A 23,952-nucleotide genomic window follows, 5' to 3' on the forward strand; every position below is an offset into this window, starting at 1 on the left:
GTGGACTGATCGTGTAAATGATAATGCGAGGAAGCATAAATTCCTCACGTGTGTGTCTGAAGGTGTGCGAGCGGGCGAGGGGGAAATATTTTAAAGTGCGCGCCATCAGGATAAAAACAACAGAAAAGAGTCACGCTGAAAAACAGTCAAATCCTCCTTCATCTGCCTCTCCACCTTGCTAACTTACAACACGGTACAGTTTATTTACAGGCAGAGGTTGACAGAGACGGTTCCACTGAGATTACAGCGCTGTTTCAGAAAGACCCAGCAGAATATATGTGAACATACATCGCTATGTACAATCTCAACGCTTCTCTCACACACACATACACACAGCGCTACACAACCTCCATCTCTTTCTTAGCTAAAATGAGCTAGCTGAGATGTGTGTTTGCCACCAACTCTTTCTCCATACACCTGTTCTGAAACACTGAGAAATTTAGTATCTACATGATCTCAAAACTCGCCATCCTGAGTTAAACAACAACTCAGATTTTTACTTATTCCAGGAATCTTACAAACAGTAATTAAGCATACTCGTCCCTTAAAGTTAACTAATTAATCTCTGAGTTACACAGCCAGACGAAAACAATAAATAGAGCATAATGTGGCAGATCGCTGCTCACAGTCACACGCAGCAGGCTGATACGTTTCCTGCACGCCTGGATCTCATTAGTACAGAAAGATCTACATTTCCATCAACGACACCACATTTACGGTCCACGTGTACGCAGAATATCGAGGACGCGGAGCGGCGTTTGTGCTTAGAGCTCCGCTGATAGACACACGCATACGAGTGTGCAAGCGAGGGGACTGGTGCGAGATTACGATACCGCGAAAGATGGAAAACGAACATGATCGAGTGGAGTTTTTTGGCTGAACTGTGTTTAGCGATCGAATGAATGAGCGCCTCCGTCTCAGAGCTGACACACACACGCATGCACACTATGCGCAGTTTCTGCGCAGTTAGAAAAACAAAGATAAAGATCCTACTTTAAAGGAACAGGGGCGATTCTAAAGGCAGCTGCTCAAGCAGATAGAAAAAAATACATAAAAGTAAGAGGAAAAGCAAGAGAGAAAGAGTCAGTCGAGAAGATAAATGGCAAATGCAACCATTTATACAAAAACAAGACAAAAGAGAAATCAATACAAAAAAAGGAGATTGACAGGCTTGTCTATGCAACATATAAAGCTGTTTGGACAGAGCAGTGCCGCTGAACTCTGATCGGGTCGACGGTAAGGCCTGTAAAAGTTGATCTGAGATCCAGACGGCCTTCTCTGAGCAGGGGTGGGGATATCTGAGACGTGACCAAAAGCCATTCCGGCCCGGTACATCTCTTCAGTCTCGTATACGTGAACACGTTTACACTTGGATTGGCAACTGTGTGTGTGAAGATCTAGTGCGTGTGTGATCATATATGCATATTTTATATAAATATATACACACACACCAGTAAATATGAGTGTGTCTGAGAGTGAGACAAGAGTGAGAGAGAGACAGGCGCATGCATGTGTCTAAGTGCGGACTGATACTGGCTGCTGAAAGCAGGTGCCACTAGGGGTGTGTTTGTGTCGGTGTGTGTGTATGTGTGGGTGAGAGAGCAGCTCTCTCGCTCTCTCCTTCAGCGTTTATGTGACCCAGGTGTCCAGTCTCATGCGTTTCACGTTGGCTGACTCCTGCTGCTCTGCCTGGGCCTGCTGCTCTGCAGAAGCTCGGAGGAGACCCAGGCTGGCGGAGCTGAAATTGGGAGGGCGTGGCTGCCCTCCGTCGTCTCGGTCGCTTCCTTCGTAAGAGCTGCCGTTACTGCTGATGCTGTCGACCGGAGAGCGGCCGGTGGGCTCCAAACGCAGCGTCGCTGGATACTGGGTCACAGTTAGGCCTGATACGCCACCCGCTGCCCCGGCGGTGGAACAAGGGGTGCTGCGATCCCGGTTAGGAGACACTGGCTCAGATTTGATGCAGACGTTGGGGTTAGTGTTAACCGTCAGCGTAGCTCCATGAGGGAGTGTTCCCACAGGCCTGTGGTAGAAGGAGAAAGAAGAATAATTAGCATCATGCATATCGCTATTAATAAGATGACACCTGATGCATTACAACAACAATTTGACAAACATATATGTGGACAACCAGCAACGCTACCCACAGCTTTACCAGCTTTTGCACTTCCTCTGAACAGCCACATTTCAGTATACAAAAAATAATAGTACAACAAAGCAGTTATAAAATAAACAGAATCCAGAAAAATTATCTGTCATTAAACTCCTGTTAGCCATGCAGTTACAACTTGATCAGCCTCCTTTCACAAAACAACATGCCACATACCCCTAACTGAAGTGAGTGTGTTTGTTTATGTGTCAGTGTAATTAGACAGCAGCCAAATGCACTGTACGTAGTGTATTATTTATGTTGGGATTAGACTTAACTATTCCAGTGTTTTCTGGAAAGAAATGGAAGGTAAAAGGAGAAGAGAAGAGAAGAGAAGAGAAGAGAAGAGAAGAGAAGAGAAGAGAAGAGAAGAGAAGAGAAGAGAAGAGAACTGAAAATAAAAATAAAAGTAAGCGGAAAAGAAAAACAAGGAAGGAAAGAAAAAAAGGAAATGGCAGAAATGGAAAAATAAAGGAAAGGAAATTGGAAAGTACAGAAAGGAATATGGATAAGGGAAAAAGGAAAATAAAAAAGGATAGAAAGCGGAAGAGGAAAGAAGATGAAAAAGGTGAATAAATCAAAAAGGAAAGGGCAAAGGAAAAATTAAAAAATGTAAGAGGAAAAGAACAAAGAAAAGGGAATAAAATGGAAAATGAAATAAAGAAAATAAAAGGAGAAGAGAAAAAAGAAAAGCAACATAAAAAGGAAACAGGAAAATGGAAAGACATTTTTAAAAAAAGAATGGAATGAAAGGAATGGGAAAGGAAATAAAAGGAAAGTAAACTAATAGCAATAGAGAAATGGAGAAGAAATGAAAGAGAGGCATATGGAAGAGTAAAGAAAATGAAAAATAAATAAATTAAAGGAAATGGCAGATGAAAAGAAAGGAAAGAAAGGAATATCAAAAAGGTAAAAATAAGAAAAAGGATAGAAAGTGGAAGAGGAAAGAAAATCAAAAAGGAAAAGGAAATAAAATGTAGGAGGAAAAGAGTTAAAAAACAGAAAATGAAACATGGAAAATAAATTAAAGAAAAAAAAAGAAGAAAAAAAGCAAAGAAAAAGGTAAACAGGGAAATGGAAAGACATTTAAAAAAAAGAAAAGTAAGGGGAATCAAATAAAAGGAAAGTAAAGGGAAAGAAACAGAGAAGAAATGGAGAGGAAAAGAAAGAGGCATATGGAAGAGTAAAGAAAAGAAAGGAAAGGTCAAAAAAACAAAAGGATGTAAGTGAACTAATGGAAAGAGAGATAGGACGGCGCAAGGGTGAGTGGGTAGTGAAACACAGAGAGAGTTTGGTCTTGTGGGTCTGTACAGGCTGATTGATGATGGTGCAGGTGCTGTTTCAGTATGTTCTGATGCAAAACACAAAGAAAGGCCAACTCAGCAAATCACTGACAAAGACAAAGCCCAGCTTCCTACAGCCAAACAGCCAGAAACTGATAGAGAGAAACCAAAGAGAGAGCAGGAGAGTTAGCGCCATTAGCGCATAGACAACGGCCACAAGACAGACAACAAACAGAGACAGACGGAGAGAGGAAAAGCCAGATACAGTACCAGCTGATCCCTTCCTCCCTGCCCAAGAGTAAGCTGCCCTGAGAGGTCACACTGCAGAGAAAGAGACAGGCGAAACCCAATCTAGCATCTACAATAATACATGTCATGTGACAAACACACACACACACATCACAGTATTTACTCATCTACAACAGTTGAGGACAGACAGATGTCTATGCACAGTTAACCTGGACTGCTCAGCAAGAGAAAGACACCCAGCTGAATGCTTACTTCCAAAAACAGTAATACATATAGCGGAGCCCAGTCCGGCCTGGCCGCCGAGGTCACAGTGCAAGGGAAAATGATTTGATGACATGAGAACAGAAGACAGAGTGGCGGAGCGGCAGTGAGCTCTCATGGCTCCATTAGCATTTATATTAGAAGGAGCAGGAAGTCAGGGCCACAGTGGGACGTAATGACAGGTTCCTCAGGCATAACGAGAGAGAAATTCATTTGGAACTCACTGTATATTTGCAGAGAAGAGTGGCAAGTTCTGATAAAGTGGTGTAAGGTTACTGGATTACTGATCAATGAAATCTGCTTATGGTTATACTGAAGACACGAAAATACAGTCTCAGTCCTGCTAAACCTAATACCTTCAGCATTTGTTGAACAATACTTTCTTCTTTGAACTGAGAATAGAAAGGCCACATAATATGGGATGATATTAAAACTACTCTTCTACCCCCTTGAGGTCAGTGACAGAACTTCACAGTTTAATTCACAGAAAAATACAAGAGGGAAAAGGCAGAACAAAACAAAATATTTTCATTATAGGATATGAATGATAACATTATATAATATATAATAAAGACACAGCTAGTGACAGAAAACTACATTGACCTTGGTTACAGTTGCTGACTCAGACAAGCTTTAGAAAAACTCCCATAAGAATGAATAGTGCAGTGAAGCTTTCATTGCTAGTATTAAACCCTGAATCAACATGTAAATTAATTAACAATAAGCTACTAATGTTTTCATGTTCATTTGGGAATTAATCCACAGCATGAACTTTTCTTTGGTGAACTCTGGAAAACAAATACCACCTGTATCCTCCCTGGAAACAACGTTTTACCATTTAACTGGATAATTTCATTGCAGTTCTGTTTGAAACTATCAAAAGACAGATTAATAGATTTAATTTAATGTATTACCCACCATTTCTTTGTAACTTAAGAAATTTATGTGATACATTTAAAGGGATAGTTCATCCAAAAATGAAAATTCTGTCAATAATTACTCACCCTCATGTTGTTCCAAACCCGTAAGACCTTCATTGATCTCCAGAACAAAACATACCTTAATTTGTGTTCTGAAGATGAACGAAGGTCTTACGGGTTTGGAACGACATGAGTATGAGTAATTAATGACATGATTTTCATTTCGGGTGAACTATCCCTTTAACTATAGTATACTGCCACAAAAATAAAACACTAAACAGTGGACGTATAATGTTCATAATTGTGCATTACTATCAAGAAAATGATGATCATACAGTAGCTGCAGATAAACTTTTTAAGCCTCAACCTGCTGCTGTGCTGAACATCCTGGTTTACATAATGTTTGCTGCTTGAGGTGATTCAGAGCAGGATATGCTGGCGTGATGAACGTGTGGCCATGCGGCAGGTTACAAACGGACGGACGAATGAACCCCAGAGAGTCCTGACCCACTTGGGAGGACATGATGGAGATGTCTGTCCTACTTTGGAATACTAATCTCTACCTGCTCCGTTATCAGGACATTAAAAGCTACATTAATCAGAAAAGCATTAAATGCTTGTGTAAAGAGCACTCGTAAACAATAAACGAGGAAAAATATAAAAAGACACATATAAAATGCTAAATTTGGATTTAACGATGATGAGATGGTCATCAGTGAGACGATGAAAGCACGAACATTCTTCAGCACAGTCCGAGACGGTAACCATGACAACAAGGCCATGGCAGGTGACAGACAGGACAGCGGTGTATAATAGTCTGACACACTGCACCCACAGATTATGACTGGCTGACACAGAGAGCCCACGGTTTGACTGGCTGACACATAGCACCCATAGAGCCCCATTCACCTGAGATTAGCAGCCAGACCAGAGATGCAGTGAGCCATCTCTCCGTTCTGTTTGTCTGTGCCCCACATGCTGTAAACAAATGAGAGAGAGCACACACACACACACAGCAGGTTAGACCTGCTCCAGAAATCAGCAAATCTGTACTCAGCATTAACAAAAGTGCCCCATCCCTCTAAGCGAACAGTCACGCTAATGAGAGCGTAGCACAGCACTAACCCCTGCTGTTAGCAGGCATTAAAGCCAGACTAGAACACCTCCATGTTCGCCCCCCATGGGGAGCAATGGGGAGGAGAGAACCAGGAAGAAAAAGAGGAAAACGTCTATGTGGGAGACTGAAAGACAGTTATTTAGGTCAGTCTCTGAGGGAGAATATGCAGGCTTTAGGTTGTGCAATCTTCCGATGATCGTTAGCCTCCGCTGTCATTACTTCTTGTTCATGTGATAGCTAATATGAGATCACGACCCGCTGAATACAACTGAGAAAAAAAAAAGAAGAGCAAAATCACACCAAAGTAGATGTATGTGTCGTGCTAATAATGTAGCATACAGCTGCCCTTGACCTAAGCCCCAGGATATTATGTGATGCATAAAGAGAAAATAGGTAGCGCAGGCTTTCAGCTGTTCTGCCTTGTACATTAAATTCACATCCTGAACATGAAACATCAAATTCAGGGCGTCTAGATGCCCAGTTTTGAGTCACAGAGTAGTTGGGATGTTCCCTCCATAGCTGATGAAGCCGAGAGACAGAAAATGCAACTAGATTAAAGTGTTACAGTTATGTGTGGTGGGAAAATTGCAGATTAATAATGTAACAGTGAGCATCTTATTTAGAGAATAACACCCAAACATTTTGTCTAGGAAAGACACTAGTTAGTGCTAAAGCACCTTGTAAAAAATAAAAGTTAGCTCAACGTTAAACGGTAACACTTAGGTGCAATTAGCTATCATGAACTGAGAATGAACAATTTGTTTTTAGAGCATTTATTATCTAGGTTGATAATTTAAAGCGATGGTTCACCCAAAAATGAAAATTCTGTTATTATTTACTCACCCTCATGTCATTCCAAAGAATGAAGAAATTGTTGAATAAATTCGTTATTTTTATTTTCTTTGAGCACAAAAATTATTCTCGTAGCTTCATAAAATTAAGGTTGACACCACTACATGTAACACGGACTATTTTAATTATGAACGTTTCAGTCGCCTTACTACCTATGGAGGGTCAGAAAGCTCTTGGATTTCATCAGAAAGCTCTTGGATTCAAAATATTTTAATTTGTGTTCCCAAGATGAACGAAGGTCTTACAGGTTTGGAACGACATGAGGGTGAGTAATTAATGACAGAATTTTAGGTGAACTTTCTCTTAAAATTAATGTATACCTCTTGGAAGTGTTCAAACTTAATTTCATTATCCAATTAAATTAATTATTATATTCTGTAAACTAAACTTTTGGGGGCGGTTTTGGGGGGGTTTTAAAATGTCAGCTAAATGATTAAATGTGAATGTAACTTATGATCCTTCAGAAACCATTTAGCTAATCTGATGCTGTAAAACATTTCTTATTATTAATGTTAAAAACAGTGGTTTAATATTTTTGTGGTTACTTTTTCAGGATCTTTTAACAGATTTTTTCAGGATTTTTTCAGAATTTTTCCAGGATTTTTGAACAGATTTTTTAGAACAGCATTTATATCTTTTGTGAAATTATAAATGTCTTTACTGTGATCAATTTAATGCATCCTTGCTGAATAATATATATATAAATCTTACTGACCCCAAACTTCTAAACTGTATTTTAATTATTATTTCATGTCATTTTTTGCAGTAAATATATTAAAATATATAACCTAATAGTAAAGGGTTGCCCACTAACCTTCACAGTATCTACAGTAGTTAGATGTAGCTAAAGGTAGACTCAGACTAGAGAGGCGTATATCAGAGAAACACTCATCTCCACACTGTAGACAGGAAGTAGATGTGGTGCATGCGGGCTCACACTATGGACATGTGGTTAGTGAAGAACCAGGTGCATGTGTGAGTAGGTGCGAGCAAGAGACAGAGAGTCTGTAAAAGGCATATGACGTACACAAGGTTACTGAGGGAGGCCAGAGTTAGCTGCTGTTGTTGCTGCTGCTGCTGCTGCTGCTGCTGGGATACTGATGGCTGCTGCTGTTGTTGTTGGGATACAGATGGCTGCTGCTGCTGTTGCCAAGTGGTCATGTTGCTTGGCAACAGTGCACCCGACGGTGTGAAGGCCTGGAGGACTGTGAGATCTGCACTTGTTAGCTGGTACTCTGCATGAAAATAAAGATGAACATTTGATGCATATTTACAGAGTTCACAAAAAAAGTTTTCTATTTAAAGCCTCTGATTCCTATAGTTGTGATAATGTGTGCAGGCCTGCAGAGTGACGGATGTCTTGGCTTCTCGCTATGATGTCACTCTCACCTGTATTGTAGGCGGTCGGCATGGAGAATGGAGTCAGGAGGCTTGGCGTTGCCACGGAAACCACTGGTGTGGTAAGAGGCTGGGTCACTTGAGAGACACCTAACCGCTGAGCGTTCTGGAAAGCCAGAGGGAGAGAAAAAGCGAGAGATAACATAAGATGAGTGAGAAGTACATGCACTCACTTTCCAGGCAATGAAAGAATGGTCTAAAACACCTCTGAATGACTTGTATATGTATGCGTATGAACTAGGGGTGTAACGGTACACAAACATGATGGCTCAGTATGTGCCTCCGTTTTGACATCATGCTTCGGTATGGTGTCAGTACAGCAGGGGAAAAAAACTATACATAAAATTGCTTTTTTTCATGAAATGTGGTTTATCGAAGCTTATACCCTAAACCATAGAAAGCCCTTTTACATTAGCCTACTATAAGGCTACAATTAACAACAGAGCCCAAACTTAAAAAAAAAAAAAAATGCATATAAATGCATAATGCAGTTTTTAAAATTTACTTCTAAATTATACCATTTCTATCTGTTGTTGAAATATATTCATGTACATAGTGGCTGTCATAACTAGTTTCATAATGGATTTATTTAAACATACATAACAGATAAAGTAAAATATGAGTATACATTGTAATATTTAGCAAAATGCTCATCTCAAGACTTCATTTCTCTAGCGAACTAACGAGATTTGGACACTTGCTTGAGGTAAATGAAATGCTACGTGACATTTTATTGACATCTTTCCATGGTTAAAACATTGATTGAGTGAATACAAAACGATATAACAGTATATGTTGGGAGGGAAATTAAAATTCGACTTTCTCACAACACAAAAAAGTCCTCATTGTTGAGCCCAGCTCTCAATCATGCAGAAAAACCCCTAAACACTTCACTACAAAACACACGATAACAAAATGGGTAGAGTGTGTCTGCAGGGCAAACCAATGTCAAACATTTGCATTTAAAGCCCTCGGGCGCTTTGAGAGTCCTCTTGGTTTTACAAGGGCACTTTTTCAGTCAACAGACTCCCATGATTCAGCAGTCATTAGACACTGGTTTGCCCTGCTCATGCACGCACTCACAGATCCAGATGCTGAGATGCCTGAAACACCCTCCCTTCCCGCCCCAAACTCAGATGTGCATGCACTACACTTAATGTGTCATTGGACCACAATCATTAGAGGAAAAGTCATCAAGAAGTGAAAGAAGGTGGGAGAGAGACAGACAGACACATTGATTTCTGGAGTGAGGGCTTCTGCTCCGCTGCGCTCCACATTTGATCTAGTGTGTCTGATTCATGTGAGATCAACCCATGCATATGTGCATTTCGCCTTGAGTGTGTGCAAGCTGTACACAATAATCAGGCAGTCAGCCTGCAACTGAATAAACAGCTCGCATTTAACTCCAATTCACCGACCGCCAATTAGATCATATATAAAAAAACACTATTCTTTAACACAGCTAAATAAATATAAATAATTTTTTAACCAATCAAACTGTTTAATCAATAAAACTTGATCAGTGAATAATGGAGTGTATAAAAAAGGTGAAGAAAAAAATGGTTCAATACACAACATCCATTAAACATTCATCAAACGTTGTGAAACCGTTCACAGCACAACAGTCAAAAGAACTGAGCTGTATTCACCTCACTCACCAACTCCAGCTCTTCATCTGTCTGCGAGGCCAGAAACAAATAGAAAATAGAGATTACAACTCCAACACACATGGTCTGTTATTACCTTATTTGAAAGGGTCATATATAATAATGTTGAGCTCTGCTCTGATTGGCTGTTTCACAGCGTGGCTCATTTCAGTAGCTCACACAGCAAACAGATCTCTACTGTCCGGCGTGAACGATGGAGAGATTAGGCATCCAAACTTATATGTTTGAGCCTGTATCAGACGAAGATACAGATTTTGAGAGATTTTGCAAGAATGTTTGGCATGAACATGAACATGATCGCTGCGAGATGCTGGTGGAGTGAACGAGGCTTGAGAGAGAGTTGTGAGTGAGGATGCGGAAGCAGCCTCTGTGCTGCCAGATCCAGCTGTTATAAGCATTTTTGACTTGTCTTTTCCATTTTTGGACACTTTAGAACGTTAATAAAAATCATCATGGAACATGGAAATGATATTCTGTACATGGATATCATTTCCATGTACAGAACTCTTATTATTCAACCATGCCAAAGTAAATACAGTTTTCCATTCTATGGCACCTTTAATATTTGGTATCCACCTTTTGCAGCAATTACAGCAGCACATCTCTCTTGGCATAGTATCAATACATTTCCTTAGAGGTTCAACACTAATGTTATCCCATGCCTTCTGCAACTCAAGCTAAAGGCTTTCCTTTGAATGCACAATAGATCTGTCCAGTTTATTTTCCAACCAACAATTGGGTTGAGATCCGGACTTTGAAGGGGCCAGTCCATAATTTTCAATGTTCCAGGAGATTCGTTCAGTTGCAGGTAGTTCCGGATATAGTTCGTTTCTCATTACATTCTTTTATATTCCTCTTTACATAAAGTGTTTTTCTATTGCTATTATTTTTAAATATAATTTTTATTTTTTTCATTTTTATGACTTATTAGCTTCAGTATTAGCTAACATAATGTGTTATATAATGTGACGTTTAATGCACTTCTTGTTGTTGATATTAATAATAAAAAAAGTTTAAAGCGTCTAATCTACAAACAAGTAATTTATTGTGGTGACAAAATGTTTCTGACACGTTTACACCTGTATTTAGTACTGGCCACTTGAGATCAGATCAATCCGGATCTTAACACCAGGTGTAAATGGGGTCACACACACACACAAACACACTGAGAGCAGACAGACAGAGGTCTATGAATCAGCTCAGTGTATCTGACAGCTTTACTTCCCCCTCTCATGGTCCTCGTGAGAAATTCAGGTGTAGGATCACATCGAGAGCCTAGACCTACTCCCATCTCTAACATTAGCCCTCATAAGTTGTAACATGGAACAGCTTTGAGATTTGATGATGTTTGGCCAACTGAGGCTCCTGTAGAGTAATGTGGAAGTGCTCACCAGCTGCATGAGACCCTTGCTGCTCTGGGAGGTGATGACCCGAAGGTCCGGTTTGCGACTGTTCACCATCTGAGTGCTGGGTGGAGGGGGAGATTTAGCCGGCACTTTCCCCATGCTGTTGCCGTTGGAGACTGAGAGGAGTCCTGGGGAGGCCCTGGCACTGAGGTAACCATTTGCTATAGAAAGAGAACCAGGAAAACACAAAAAAAATGTTAACAGAAAGCTGGTATTTTTTCCCCAAAAATCTTGGTTTCGTTCTCATCAACCCTAAGAAACTGCATTTTTTGAACACAAAATTCAGATACATGATGTGATCATATTTTCTGTTTTCTGTCATTTGTATTGATGGGAAAAACACAATAATTACCCACCAGGGAGAATAATCCTATTAGGATCTCCCTCACCACGGCAGATGTGTTTTCTAACACTTACTGCTGCAAACCAAATCCTCTGTTTTTCTGGGATTACAACTCTATTGTGTTGTAATTGGAGGATTAATAGTTACTGTTTTTTTTAGGTTGGAGAACCGCATTCCTTTCAGGGAGGAAACGTACGCAAAAGCAGACGCACACAAGGAAGGCATCAAGGTATATAAATGACACCAGTTCATCCTGTTCCTCGACTTTCTTCCCAGCTTGGTTATTGATTTTTTTTTTTCAATTTTGTTTATGACGTTGTAGCAAATGTTTGATCGGATTTGATAAGTAGTCAAACTCAAGCGCAGTTTTCAGAGGAAGGCAGAGTATGTTATGATGTGTGTTTCAGATAATGTTTGAGAGAGAGAGAGAGAGAGAGAGAGAGAGGGAGAGAGAGAGAGAGAGAGAGAGAGAGAGAGAGAGAGAGAGAGAGAGAGAGGCAGAGAGAGAGACTGGGGACTTTCCCAATGTTTTCCCACATTCTGAAACTAAATAACACTATTCTCTCAGTACAACATGAACGTCACTTGCTAGTGCTATGGTAATGCACTGATGTTTCAGCTGAACAGAAATATACAAAATATTTATACTACAAATATTTTTAGCAATGCTATTTTAACACGCGGCTGTAAGAGAGTAGGGTTGGTTGGCTACAAGAGTTGGATGGCACTAGGTATATTTTTGGGTCATAAAAGGGTGCTGTCTCAATGTAACATACAGCAACACTGTGTGTAACATCATATCAAGATATCCTATCATGACTAAAACCTCTGACAAAATTAAAATTAATAAAAAAAATTCCATGTGAAAATTTTTACAATCTATGTTAGCTAATCAAAATAGGAACCAATTTTATTTTGATATAAGACTTCGTCTTTTGGTCAATTTTTTGGCTAAATTTATGAAAAGGTGTTATATGTTTGTGTTTTATTATTATTCTAACAATTATAATATACATTATATTTATTAAAAAAGTAAAGTTGGTTTTATATATGTGTACATAAAACCACCCGGACTCTTTTTATAAATAAAGTTAGTCAGAAGACGATTCATATACAAAAAAAAATAATAATAATAATAATGATCAAAAGTTTATTATTTAAATATTTTTGGACATTAAACATTTATTTTTTTACTCAAGATTGTACACTTTTATTTTTACCTTGCTTGGTCATCATAATATTTTTTTTTAACACCAAAGATATTAAATAAAGTTATGAAAGCTCTGCCAACCAAGCCCAGTCTCCCCTGCTGCTTCTAAAATGTGCTATAAGCTGACGCTTTAAAAACTAAAATAAATACACTAAATTAAAAAAATAGTGGAGGTGTTCAGTTTATGAATCATTTAAGAGCTTTCGACTGGAGAGACTTTTGCAGTTAGATATTTTATCCTATCTGAGCTCTGGTTACAGGGCAACAACAACTGTGTGTTGCTCCGCTAGACGTGTGTGTGTGTGTATGTGTGTGAGAGAGCAACAACCGCGTCAGCAGCTCTGAATGGAAAGAGCTTGCAAAGGGAGCTGCAATTCCTTGGCAGCAGAGAAGAGACGTGCTCAGCTGTTCTCTGCCCCAGGAAACACAGCTTTAAGTTCAGTCTGGTTTTAAAGAGGGGCTGGGACAGAAACATGTGTATAAACACACTATGAACTTGGGACAGAAAGTATGCTGGTAAATATTGTGGATATGAGCGTGTATATGTGAGTGTGCTGTTTGTGAGTAAATAAGTGTGAGTGTTAGTTGTAAGCCCTGGCCTCTACTAATCTCCACTTCAAAAGGACTGACTGCTTTTTTCTTTTCGTCTCTGTCCATGTCTCTCTCGCTCTCTGTCCCTCTCTCATGGGAATGGTAGGAATGCTACATGACGTCAATACTGACATTCCCAGAGCAACAGCTGAGAATGGAGGGAAGGGACGGGCAATGGACAGAGAGAGAGAATGAGACACAAGGAGTGGTAATGGACAGAGAAAAGCAGTTTGGTAAGAGCTTCTTAAAAGTTTCTTAAGAAAAAAATGATTCACTCCACAGCAAGAAAAGTACAGAATGTCAAATTCATTTATTTTAGTCAAATTAACATTTTATATATATTTTAGCATATGTACTAATATATATATATATATATATAAATACACTGTACGTTTGTGTATATATTAGTGCTGGACAAGTGTATGATACTGACAAGGTATGCGATTGAGTACGAGACCAAACGCAACTTCAGCACGTCTCAACACAGTAAACAAAACAAGCGTTTCCTAGCACTGAAAACTGCGCTAAACACTAATGAGACAAGAAATAAATACACTTACGATCTGCTTTTAACTTCTGCTGATTGAATGCTTCTCTCAAAGAGTATTTCTTTACTCTGTCTTTTGATATTTGCTATTTATCACAACAAAGGGCTAAGCAAGCGCACGACACGACAAGGTATGCAATACAGTACGAGACCAAACGCATATATATAATATATAAATTATATATAAATATCCATAATAAATATACCCAGTACACACATATATTATATAAACAAAATCTTTTATTTTGGATGCAATTAATTTCATCCAAAGTACAGCAAAAACAGTACAATTTTGAAATATTTTTTACTATTTAAAATAATTCCTTTCTATTTGAATATATTTTAAAATGTAATTTATTCCTGTGATCAAAGCTGAATTTTCAGCATCATTACTCCAGCCTTCAGTGTCACGTGATCCAGAAATCATTCAAATATGCTGTTTTGCCGATTATCAATATTTAAAACTGTTGAGTAATTATTTATTTTTTTCTCAGGATTCTTTGATGAATAGAAAGATCAGCATTTATCTGAAATAAAAAGCTTTTGTAACATTATACACTATTCCATTCAAAAGATTGGAGTCAGTATGATTCCCTTTTTTTTTTGGAAAGAAATTATAGAAATGAATACTTTTATTTTGCAGGGATACTTTAAATTGATGATAAAGACATTAACAATGTTACAAAAGATTTCTATTTCAGATAAATGTTGTTCTTCTAAACTTCCTATTCATCAAAGAAACCTGAAAAAAAAAAAAATTCTACTCAGCAGTTTTTAACATGTTTTTTTGAGCAGCAAATCAGAATATTAGAATGATTTCTGAAGGATCATGTGACCGGAGTAATGATGCTAAAAATATAGCTTTGAAATCAGAGGAATAAATTGCATTTTAAAATATTTTCAAATAGAAAACAGTTATTTTAAATAGTAAAAATATTTCAAAATGCTATTGTTTTTGCTGTATTTTGGATCAAATAAATGCAGGCTTGTTTAGCAGAAGAGAATTCTTTAAAAACATTAAAAAACAAAAACTTTTAATTGGTAGTGTATGTTAGCCTATAGTTTGAAGTTAAAGATATTAGTCTGAGACGATTTTTTGAAAGTGATTTCACATTTCTTGTTTGTTTAAAGGCTAAATACAAATAAAAGGTGGACATTATTTGTGCTGTTTTTTTCCTTCTAAAATATTATATGGTTTTATATGAGGTGTCATTAATTTTTCATAAGTTTGTATGCACAGACATCTGTTGTGGGCATTTCTTGGCAGTTTATATGAGGCTCTTTTTAAGTGTTCATATCGATAACGGAATTATATCGACCAAAATTAATATATATATTGTGATATAAATTTCGACCATATCATACAGCCCTAATGTAAATACACTCCGTCTTTTGGATTAGATGTTAAACCGAGGTCCTGGCTCTCTGTGGTCATTAAAAATCCCAGGATGTCCTTCGAAAAAGAGTAGGGGTGTTACCCCGGCATCCTGGCCAAGTTTGCCCATTGGCCTCTGACCATCATGGCCTCCTAACCATCCCCATATCTGCTGATTGGCTTCATCACTCTGTCTCCTCTCCACCAATAAGCTGGTGTGTGGTGGGCGTTCTGGCGCAATATAGCTGCCTTTGCATCATCCAGGTGATACTTCACACTGGTGGTGGTTTAGGAGATTCCCCCCTTCTATGTAAAGTGCTTTGAGTGCCTAAAATGTAAGGAATTATGTAAATATTTTCTAAACAAATACAAAAGCACATTTCGCTATTAATTGTTGCCCAGCACTATAAGGGGCAGACTATTTTTGGACAAAAATAACTGAAAAAAAAAAAAGGTATCATTTATTTCTTGTTTAAATTTAGGTTTACATTTAATACTTCACAAAGTTCAGTCTGGCAAAGAACAATGTGCCAAAGAAGACAAACACAGTCCCAAGAAATGGGAGGTGTTTTTCCAGTGACTCCACAAGGGCCTTCAGCCTCTTCACTGATTAAATGTTCACACTATAAATGCCCACTTAAAATGTCCATGAGACTCGTGCTCTTTGAAGTTCAGAGGTAGTAGGAGAACCTACAGCTGTCAGGGACTGTCAAGATTGGCTGGGAGGAGAGAAGGGAGTGTGACAGAGGGGGAGGGGAGGGACGAAGCGTGCTGGTTTAAGCTGGGTATTCAGACTGTCATGAGTGAGATATGAAGAACAGCTGAGAGGGGAAGAGGATGGGAAGACAATTATGCAAGGGCACAGAAACAGACTGGAAAACAGAAAAAAGCAAAAAATAATGTAAGAAAATGAAAGTACAGAGTAGGAAAAATTATGTGTGGTGTTGACCCATAACATTTATGTCACTCGTGCCTCATGGTCCCATGAGGGTGTTTACAGGCATGCTTGAAGAACACAGTGTGAGCTTCAGCTGTCATGAGCAAACAGGTGTGTGAGCATACACTGGATGTCCGATAACCTGATCACTCGCTTTCAGATTCTTGTGTCCGGACAACCTTCATAGAGCTGCTGTCATTCTCATAAATCACAGTCAGATCAGATCAGATCTTACTGGATGAGATTGAAAACTCTCACTCCACTCTGAGCGTGCCCTTCAATTTTAAGCAGTTTGACTCAGACTGATGCATTATTCAGGTGAAAATGAAGAGGTATTATCGGGATAGTCTGGCTGGTAGGAGGAAAGACTTACCCACAGGGCTTGGGCACGCTCCGTTTGAATTGTTGAGGTCACCTCCCAAAAGAGCACCTGGAAAAAGGACAGAATAGCTTAGAGGAAGGCTAAAATTTCGAGTCTAGACTACAGACTCTAAATCTAGATGTAAAGTCAAACAAATCTGGAACTAAACATGAAGTTTTTGATCCAAATATAAGGAAATACATTAGTCTAAGGGAGGGTGTCTTATTTCATGACTATTTTGATTTATGAACATGTCATACTGAAATGTACATTCAGTGAAGCATTGTTCATTTTATGCATCATATTTAAGATGCATCGTGTACACTGTTTTTGTACAGTATAGTGTATTATATATATATATTGTATGCTACCGTTCAAAAGTTCCCTGCCTTGTGCCAACAAAGCTTCTGTTCCATTCTAAAATGATTCGATCAAGCACTTGTTTATGTTCAAAGCTTTTCCAAGCAGAGATTTCATGCTACGCGAGTCAGTAGTCCTTCGAGTTTTCAAGGATGCATCAGGACACATTAGCGTTTACACTACAAATGCGATATGTGTCCCTGACCACCTCCAAAGGAGCTTTGAGAGAGCAAATCACAAAGAGATCCACTGAACCTTGTTTACAATTCTATCTCTCAAGATGTTGATATCAGGTGTAAAAAGAATGCTACAACTCAGCTGATCCTGAATTACTGAATGAGCTGAAGAAAGACTACATGCCATAGGGATGCATTAAAATTTTTATTAAAACAAAGGTGATAATTATTTTCATGTTATGGCAGATTACTGATAAATGGCCTTTACTAGAATTCTGTTAACATTTTACAAAACGCCTCCATTAGTGAACATTGGTTAATGCAATAACCCTCAATAACCAACATGTTACATTACAGCACTTTTAAAATCTTTTTAATGTTAGATTAAATATGTTCATTATCATTGGTCCATTAAATAATATTAACAGATAACTGTTTTTATTTTAATAATAAACTATCAAATTAAGACAACGTATTTTTCATTGTTAGTTCATATTAACTAATTATTAATGTTAACAAATACAATTCTATACTATTTTGTCATTAAAAAAACATTTTTTAAACATTACAAGTGGATTAGGCTTCAAATTCAATTTACTTCAAATTACTAGTTTTTAAAGATTTACATGATTTTAAGATGATGTAAAAATAGAGAAAATTAGCAGCACAATTATAAATCCAATATTAGCTGATATCAAATTTGTAAAATCAGCTAGAAATAATATTAATAAAAAGATCAGTACGCTATGTAACCACACCATAGCAGAGAAGATGAAGGTTTGAGTCATTTTTATGCATAAATCAGTGGTATGTCACTGAGGCAGCTGCTCCGGATAATATGACACCCACAGGGCAACATTATAAGCTCATGTACACAACATGAGTTACTATTTCCTCCTTCCTGCTTTGCTTACTGGTACCAAGCTCTGCAGATCTGCTCAGGATTTTACCTGCGCTGGCAGGTCTCTGTGGCAGGCCTGGAGACACCGTGTTCCTCTGCAGCTGCGGTTGCTGTGGTGACAGCAGGCGTGGGTCTGTGAGAGTGGAGGTGACGAAGGAAGTGGTGACGAGGCTGCTGGGACTGCTGAATGGCAGAGGGCTCTGACTGGACACCGGCACTGTGACTGGCATGGAGAAAGTGGGCGGTGGCACTGTGGACTGAGAAGCACAGATAGAGAGGGAAACGGTTAGCGGCTTAAACGCGCTTGCCTGCATAATACATCCAGACATGGTCACACACCGGTTTTTAATAGCATGCAGTGACTTGTGCAAACATCTCCAAAGCAGAGCACGTGAAGCTACGAAGTGCAGAGTTAATTCTTTAAGACTTCTGTAAAACTGTTGATGTTTTAGTGCGAATTATCCAGGCTGGAAATGAAAGGAACAGGAAGTCCTCGCTTTATTTGCATCTAGATTTCACTGAATCATCCGGTGTTTACGGTTTTATTTTAACACTTGTTTTGGAGTCCAGGATTATACTCAATTTTAGTCTGCAACAGTTGTCCTTAAACTGCTAATACGGCTCTAGGGAATAACCCACAGCGCACAGTAGGTTCAGGTGTTTCAAACAAGGGGCATGTGGCCGTGACAACTCCTGAGCCAGTCGATCCTTGTTCTCGCGCTTTGCGAAGCGCAATTAGCCAGCTTCAGCAATCAGTGTGGACTCAAACTGTCCAGATGCTCTGATGGAGACCCATTTTCCCATGATCCTTCAGCAAAACCAGGGCCTCTATATTTAGAATGTGGGCCGCACTAGGCCTCCTGTGTTCTGAGTGGGACCCAGTTTGATAGAGTTACTCTGGCTCTTCCTCTGTCCTTCTCCCGTTCTCCTCTAGCCTCTCTGTCTGAGCTTCAGCAGAAAAATAAAGTCAATAAAGTCAAATAATGTCATTAACGAACCTTTAGTTTTAAGAATGTAAGAGTGACAGTGGGGTTTTGACCTTTGATCAGAATTTGGGCTTATATCCTTTATAACCAAGAAATGCCTTCTAATGAGAATAAACCGAAGCCAAAGTGGTTTTTAAAGAATATTCCAGGTTAATCATATCGAAGTTATGGTTCTGGAGGGAGTGACCCATGTAGCATACGGGCCTGTAGACGGGTAAGTTCCAGCCCTGCACGCGGCCGGGCAGGGTGAAGGGAGAGGGAAGGGTCAATAGTGCGAGACGAGCAGCTGGTTTAAAATATGGAGTACCAAACACACCTCAGCTTAATACATACACCAAGACGGAAAAAATATAGTTTGCTAGTCTCCAATTTCTCAGCCAGAAAGTGCAATCTTACACTTCTGAAGTGGCTTCAACAACAGACTCAAGATTATATCAGTCTAGAGACAGACAAGCGATAGACAACTGTGATAAGAACAACACTTGCTACTGAAAGGGGGACTGTGTGACGTTGAGGAAGAGCGTGACCAGTGAAGTGAGAAAGACTGACTGGTTTGGAAAACAAGTTGGCAAATCATAATCACATGTTCCTTTGGATTGGAGCTCACTGTGCACACGAGGAATGATCTTTCAGGTCAGTTTATGCAATAGATTTAAATGTAATTCAACACAACGCGATCACAAATTTGATATAATATTATAAAATTTAATTAGCCAAGCGGAGTGCTGAGCGGATTCTGAACAGAAGTCAGAGCCTGTTTTCACTTGCTACTTGTAACATTGTGAATGAAAATATGAAAGGCAAATGTATTTGAGATCTGCTAAAAAGTGTTATTAAATTTTAAAGATTACATTTAAGTGAGTGTTAGATATTGCAAATGTAATCTGAATATAAAATATGCTTTCTTTTTGAATATATTTTAAAATCTAATTTATTCCTGTGATGACAAAGCTGAATTTTCAGCAAACAGTGTAGCATAATATTTTCATGGAGCCGGATTCTTTTTTAATGCATCCTTGCTAAGTAAAAGTATTAATTTCTCTTTAAATTATCCTGCAGACCTCAAATTTTCAAAGTAGTGTATATCCAATAAATAAATAAATAAATAAATAATCACTGATTTAGAACTAATGTACACTGCATTCCTGTTTGGTGCACAATACAGAAATATTACTTGTCTTTTTTTTTGTCATGAAGTTAAAAATGAAAACAATTTCAGAATAAATTCAAGTAAATTTCCTCACAATCCAGCTTTATCCACTGAAATTGCCACTAACGGCCAAGTCAGACATTTAGTGGCGAATATCTAAAAACTCATTACAAACTGATCATTTTCCGGCCTGTTAAGTAGAGCTCGTAGTACACATGCTGCTAGGTGTCCCCAGTGAGAGGGATTAAGGTTTTAGCTTTGCTTCCTCGGGCACTCATGCTGGGATTATGAGGCAGAGAAAGAGAGAGGTGCTGGATGACTCTCTTTGTGTTCCGGCCCGTTAACGCGAAAGAGAGGAAAACTGGCCCTTCGTCAGGTGATGAAATGCTTTTTGGATGCAGCTACCGAGCAATGTCTAATTTCCAGTCCCATTAGCATTACAGAGGGAAGAGAATGCAACTTACTACACTAATCAGTCACTGCTGCCCACATCCTGTTGAATCACGTTCACTATGAAAATCATATCAAACTCAGGCCCACGATACGTCGAGATAGTGAGCAGCCCTTTCTTGTTTCTGTACCTCCTGAGAGGAGATTCCTCATGCAGGGCTCATGCATAAAGCATTCTTGACAGTGCCTTAATGAAAATGATCTTCAACGACGCCTGAATCGGGACCCAGATGAGTCAGAAGTCTATTCCTGGCAAACGCGATACAAGCATCAGTCATCGCAGAACACAAGAAACAACAGCACGCAGATTCAAGACAGCTATAAATCACAGGCACGCTTGAAAAAGTGGATTGTGAGGATCAAAGGGATGCGGCCCACACTCGCCCTCTCGCCCCCGACTGCCCTCTCCTTGCCCAAGCACACACATTCAGAGGGGATTGAGGGGTGGTGGGAGGGGATTGGGGTGAGAGATGGCTGCTAGGTGCTCTGTGAGTTGATTGCCGGGCCGGCAGCAGGCTGTGTGAGTTGGTTGGCGGGCCAAAAGCAGACCTCTTCACACGGGTACTCACTGAAAGCCTATAGCTCTGCATCATTTTATCAAACTCCTCGTCTATCTTTTTGTACTTCTCCTCTGTGCGAGGCGTGAGGGAGAACGGCTCCTCGGGGTCTGGGCTCTCCGAATCCCGGTGCTCTTTCTTGTTCAGAGCCTTGGTTTATTTCCGACCGAGGACAGGTGAGAGACAGAGGGGAAGAAAGAGAAGGATGGAGGTTAGAATGACAGGGTAAAGAGGAATACTCACTCCGTAGCGTTTGAAGAGGATGTCCAGCTCCTCGCTCTTGCGGTATTTGTCCTCCTGTAACGGACTTTGGTCGATCGAATCATCCCCATCTGGCTCTGGACTGTTGCAACCATTAAAGCCTTTCTTTCTCAATGTCTTTAAGCATTTGGAATGGGAGAAGAAAAGGAGAGGAGCATATTTCACATTTAGAAACACAAATGTCAGTCAGAGAGAAGCAGCATTGATTTATTAAACCTACAGAGTATTGTGCGACACATAAACCAAGACCACCAAAATGTTTCATGAGGGAGTAAAGCGGCTAAATTAGATTTTACACCATGACTTGGAAAACGATGAAACTGCACAGCCCATAGACAACCGTGGGCTGGAAATAAGTTACACAAGGCTGAAAAAGAGAGAAACTCAGTTTATCGCTTTCAGCCTGAAAACAGCTTGAGTCTTTTTTGAGAAGTTTTTTTAAAACAAGATTTTCTCTGAGTAGCTTTGATGGGGGTATCAAGGCTGAATGGAAAACAGTTTTCAGCTTTACCTTCTCTTTTAGGTCATAGTGACATAAAAAGTGTGCAAAGAAAATGCAGCACAAAACAATGTGATCCAGATCAGCAATGCTAATTGGACAATTAACACTTTAAATGCATGATTTTTCTCATATTTTTGCTCTAAAGTATGGGGTAAGCAAGATTTAATGTTATTGAGAGTACTCTCTTATGATAAAATACAATAGAGAAATACTGTAAAGAAATTATTACAATTTAAATGAATTGTTTTCTATTTTAATATTACTGCAGTCTTCACCGTCACATGATTCTTCAGAAATCATTGCAAAATACTGATTTGGTTCTCAAGTTTTTCCCCCATACTTTAAAAAATAGAAAAATAACACCATTTACTTGAAACAGAAATCTTTTGTAACATTATAAACTGTCACTTTTACTCAAATAAAATATTTAGAAATAGGGGCTGTTGAAATCCCTAACCCCAAGTATGAGCATTAGCAATTAGCCTTAGCGAGCAATGCTAATAATTTATAGATTTAGAGGATGATTTGATGAATGATGGAAAAAAAAATACATAGCAAGCATTTGATCTAGCTTGATCGTTCATACATAACACTCTCTTTCTCTCTCACACACACACAGTGAGGAGAGGTCAGCTGATCAGCTTGTCTCTGAGTCGGCTCCATCTGTTCACCTGTCCCTGTATTTCTCTGCCTGCTGTCTCTCCTTTATGGGGCGGGTACGTGTTTGTGTTGCCAAGGGAAGATTCCCCTGCAGAGCTCCGCTGCCTCTGACTGGCTAACCTCGTTCAGTAGAACCCCTCCCCCTGCAACCGCCTTCCTTCCCTCCCCCCCGTACAGTCCCTCTCTCTAGCTTCCCCTTCCTGTCTTTACACTATTTCATCTGTCACCCCTCGACCTTCACTTTCTTTCTTCTAATGTTTCTGGATGTATCTTTGTCTCTTTTCTAATCCTGTAATGCTTTCATTCTTCCACGACTTAGCGAGCTGACTCATTTCTGTCCTCTATTCCCCTCCTCACTCCATCCCATATCGTCTTTTCAAACTCCCACTTCCTATGTGGGATGGAAGCAAACATTTGAGAGGGAATCTGCAATTGAAAAAGACATACTGATCCAAAAACGAGGGGTCTATGGTGGTTTATGGTCTTAAAGCGTACAAATATCTCTCTCTCGAGTGAGTGCTGATGTCCAACACAGGCAGACTGTAATGTCACCTTCCATTTGCAGCGTGTAAAGCGGAGAAGGCTGCAACCCCCCCGGCCATCCCTTGAGAACGCGCTTAAAGCCTCGGCTTTGCCGCAGCCTGCCGGCTTACACAGACGATAGCATCCAGATACACCCATCTGACAGATTAGCGGCCCCTCTGAACCCTCCACTCCTCCTCCTCTTCATCCCTCCATCTCAATTCCTCCTTTAAAGGCAGCGTGTCTGCCATTATCAGGCGAGTCTGACTATAACTCATACATGAGGGTAATGGAGTCATTTTAGCAGCTGATCTGGGCTAATAGCCCACTGTGGGGTGGATCTGAGAGAATAAGCTGGAGTACATCATCTCGATATCGAAGATTTCTCATCTCTTACAGACAGAGGTTAAGAGTTCACAGTCATTTCATCTTGACAATCTAACGCCAGTGGTCACACTTGAAAAGAACTGCTGCTATCATGGCGGGTCACAAGTGCTGGTGGTGTCGACTTTGATGTCAAGTCTATACTCAAATTAAATTCAGTTCCTCCTGTAGAATTGGTACAATAGACCAATCAATTTAGTACTTAAAAGCTGTCTGGTGACAGGTGGTTTCCATTGAATGCTCATAAATGTGCACTTCCTGGAAGAAATGCCAGCTTGGCATGCCATTAATGTAAACACGGCAGGCTTCTGCCACTGTCTGTTATGTCATTTATAATAATTAAACTGTAATGCTGATAATAAAAAGAGAAAACTACTTAC

General features: G+C 39.5%; 1 protein-coding gene across 1 annotated transcript in view; it reads right to left on the reverse strand.

The window, feature by feature from the left end:
* Positions 1-1,734: 1,734 nt before the first annotated feature.
* The window catches only part of LOC109059568 (myocyte-specific enhancer factor 2D-like), a 56,359-nt gene continuing 34,141 nt past the window's right edge, over positions 1,735-23,952 (reverse strand). Inside the window, 9 exon segments of the mRNA XM_042741142.1 lie at positions 1,735-1,919; positions 1,921-2,020; positions 7,856-8,063; positions 8,218-8,332; positions 9,876-9,905; positions 11,285-11,460; positions 16,676-16,732; positions 18,150-18,357; positions 21,487-21,621. Of these exon segments, the coding sequence (XP_042597076.1) occupies positions 1,875-1,919; positions 1,921-2,020; positions 7,856-8,063; positions 8,218-8,332; positions 9,876-9,905; positions 11,285-11,460; positions 16,676-16,732; positions 18,150-18,357; positions 21,487-21,621 (1,074 nt within the window). The 3' untranslated portion in view covers positions 1,735-1,874.

The sequence above is a fragment of the Cyprinus carpio genome, chromosome B16 (genome assembly GCF_018340385.1).
Source record: "Cyprinus carpio isolate SPL01 chromosome B16, ASM1834038v1, whole genome shotgun sequence".
Lineage (NCBI taxonomy): Eukaryota > Metazoa > Chordata > Actinopteri > Cypriniformes > Cyprinidae > Cyprinus > Cyprinus carpio.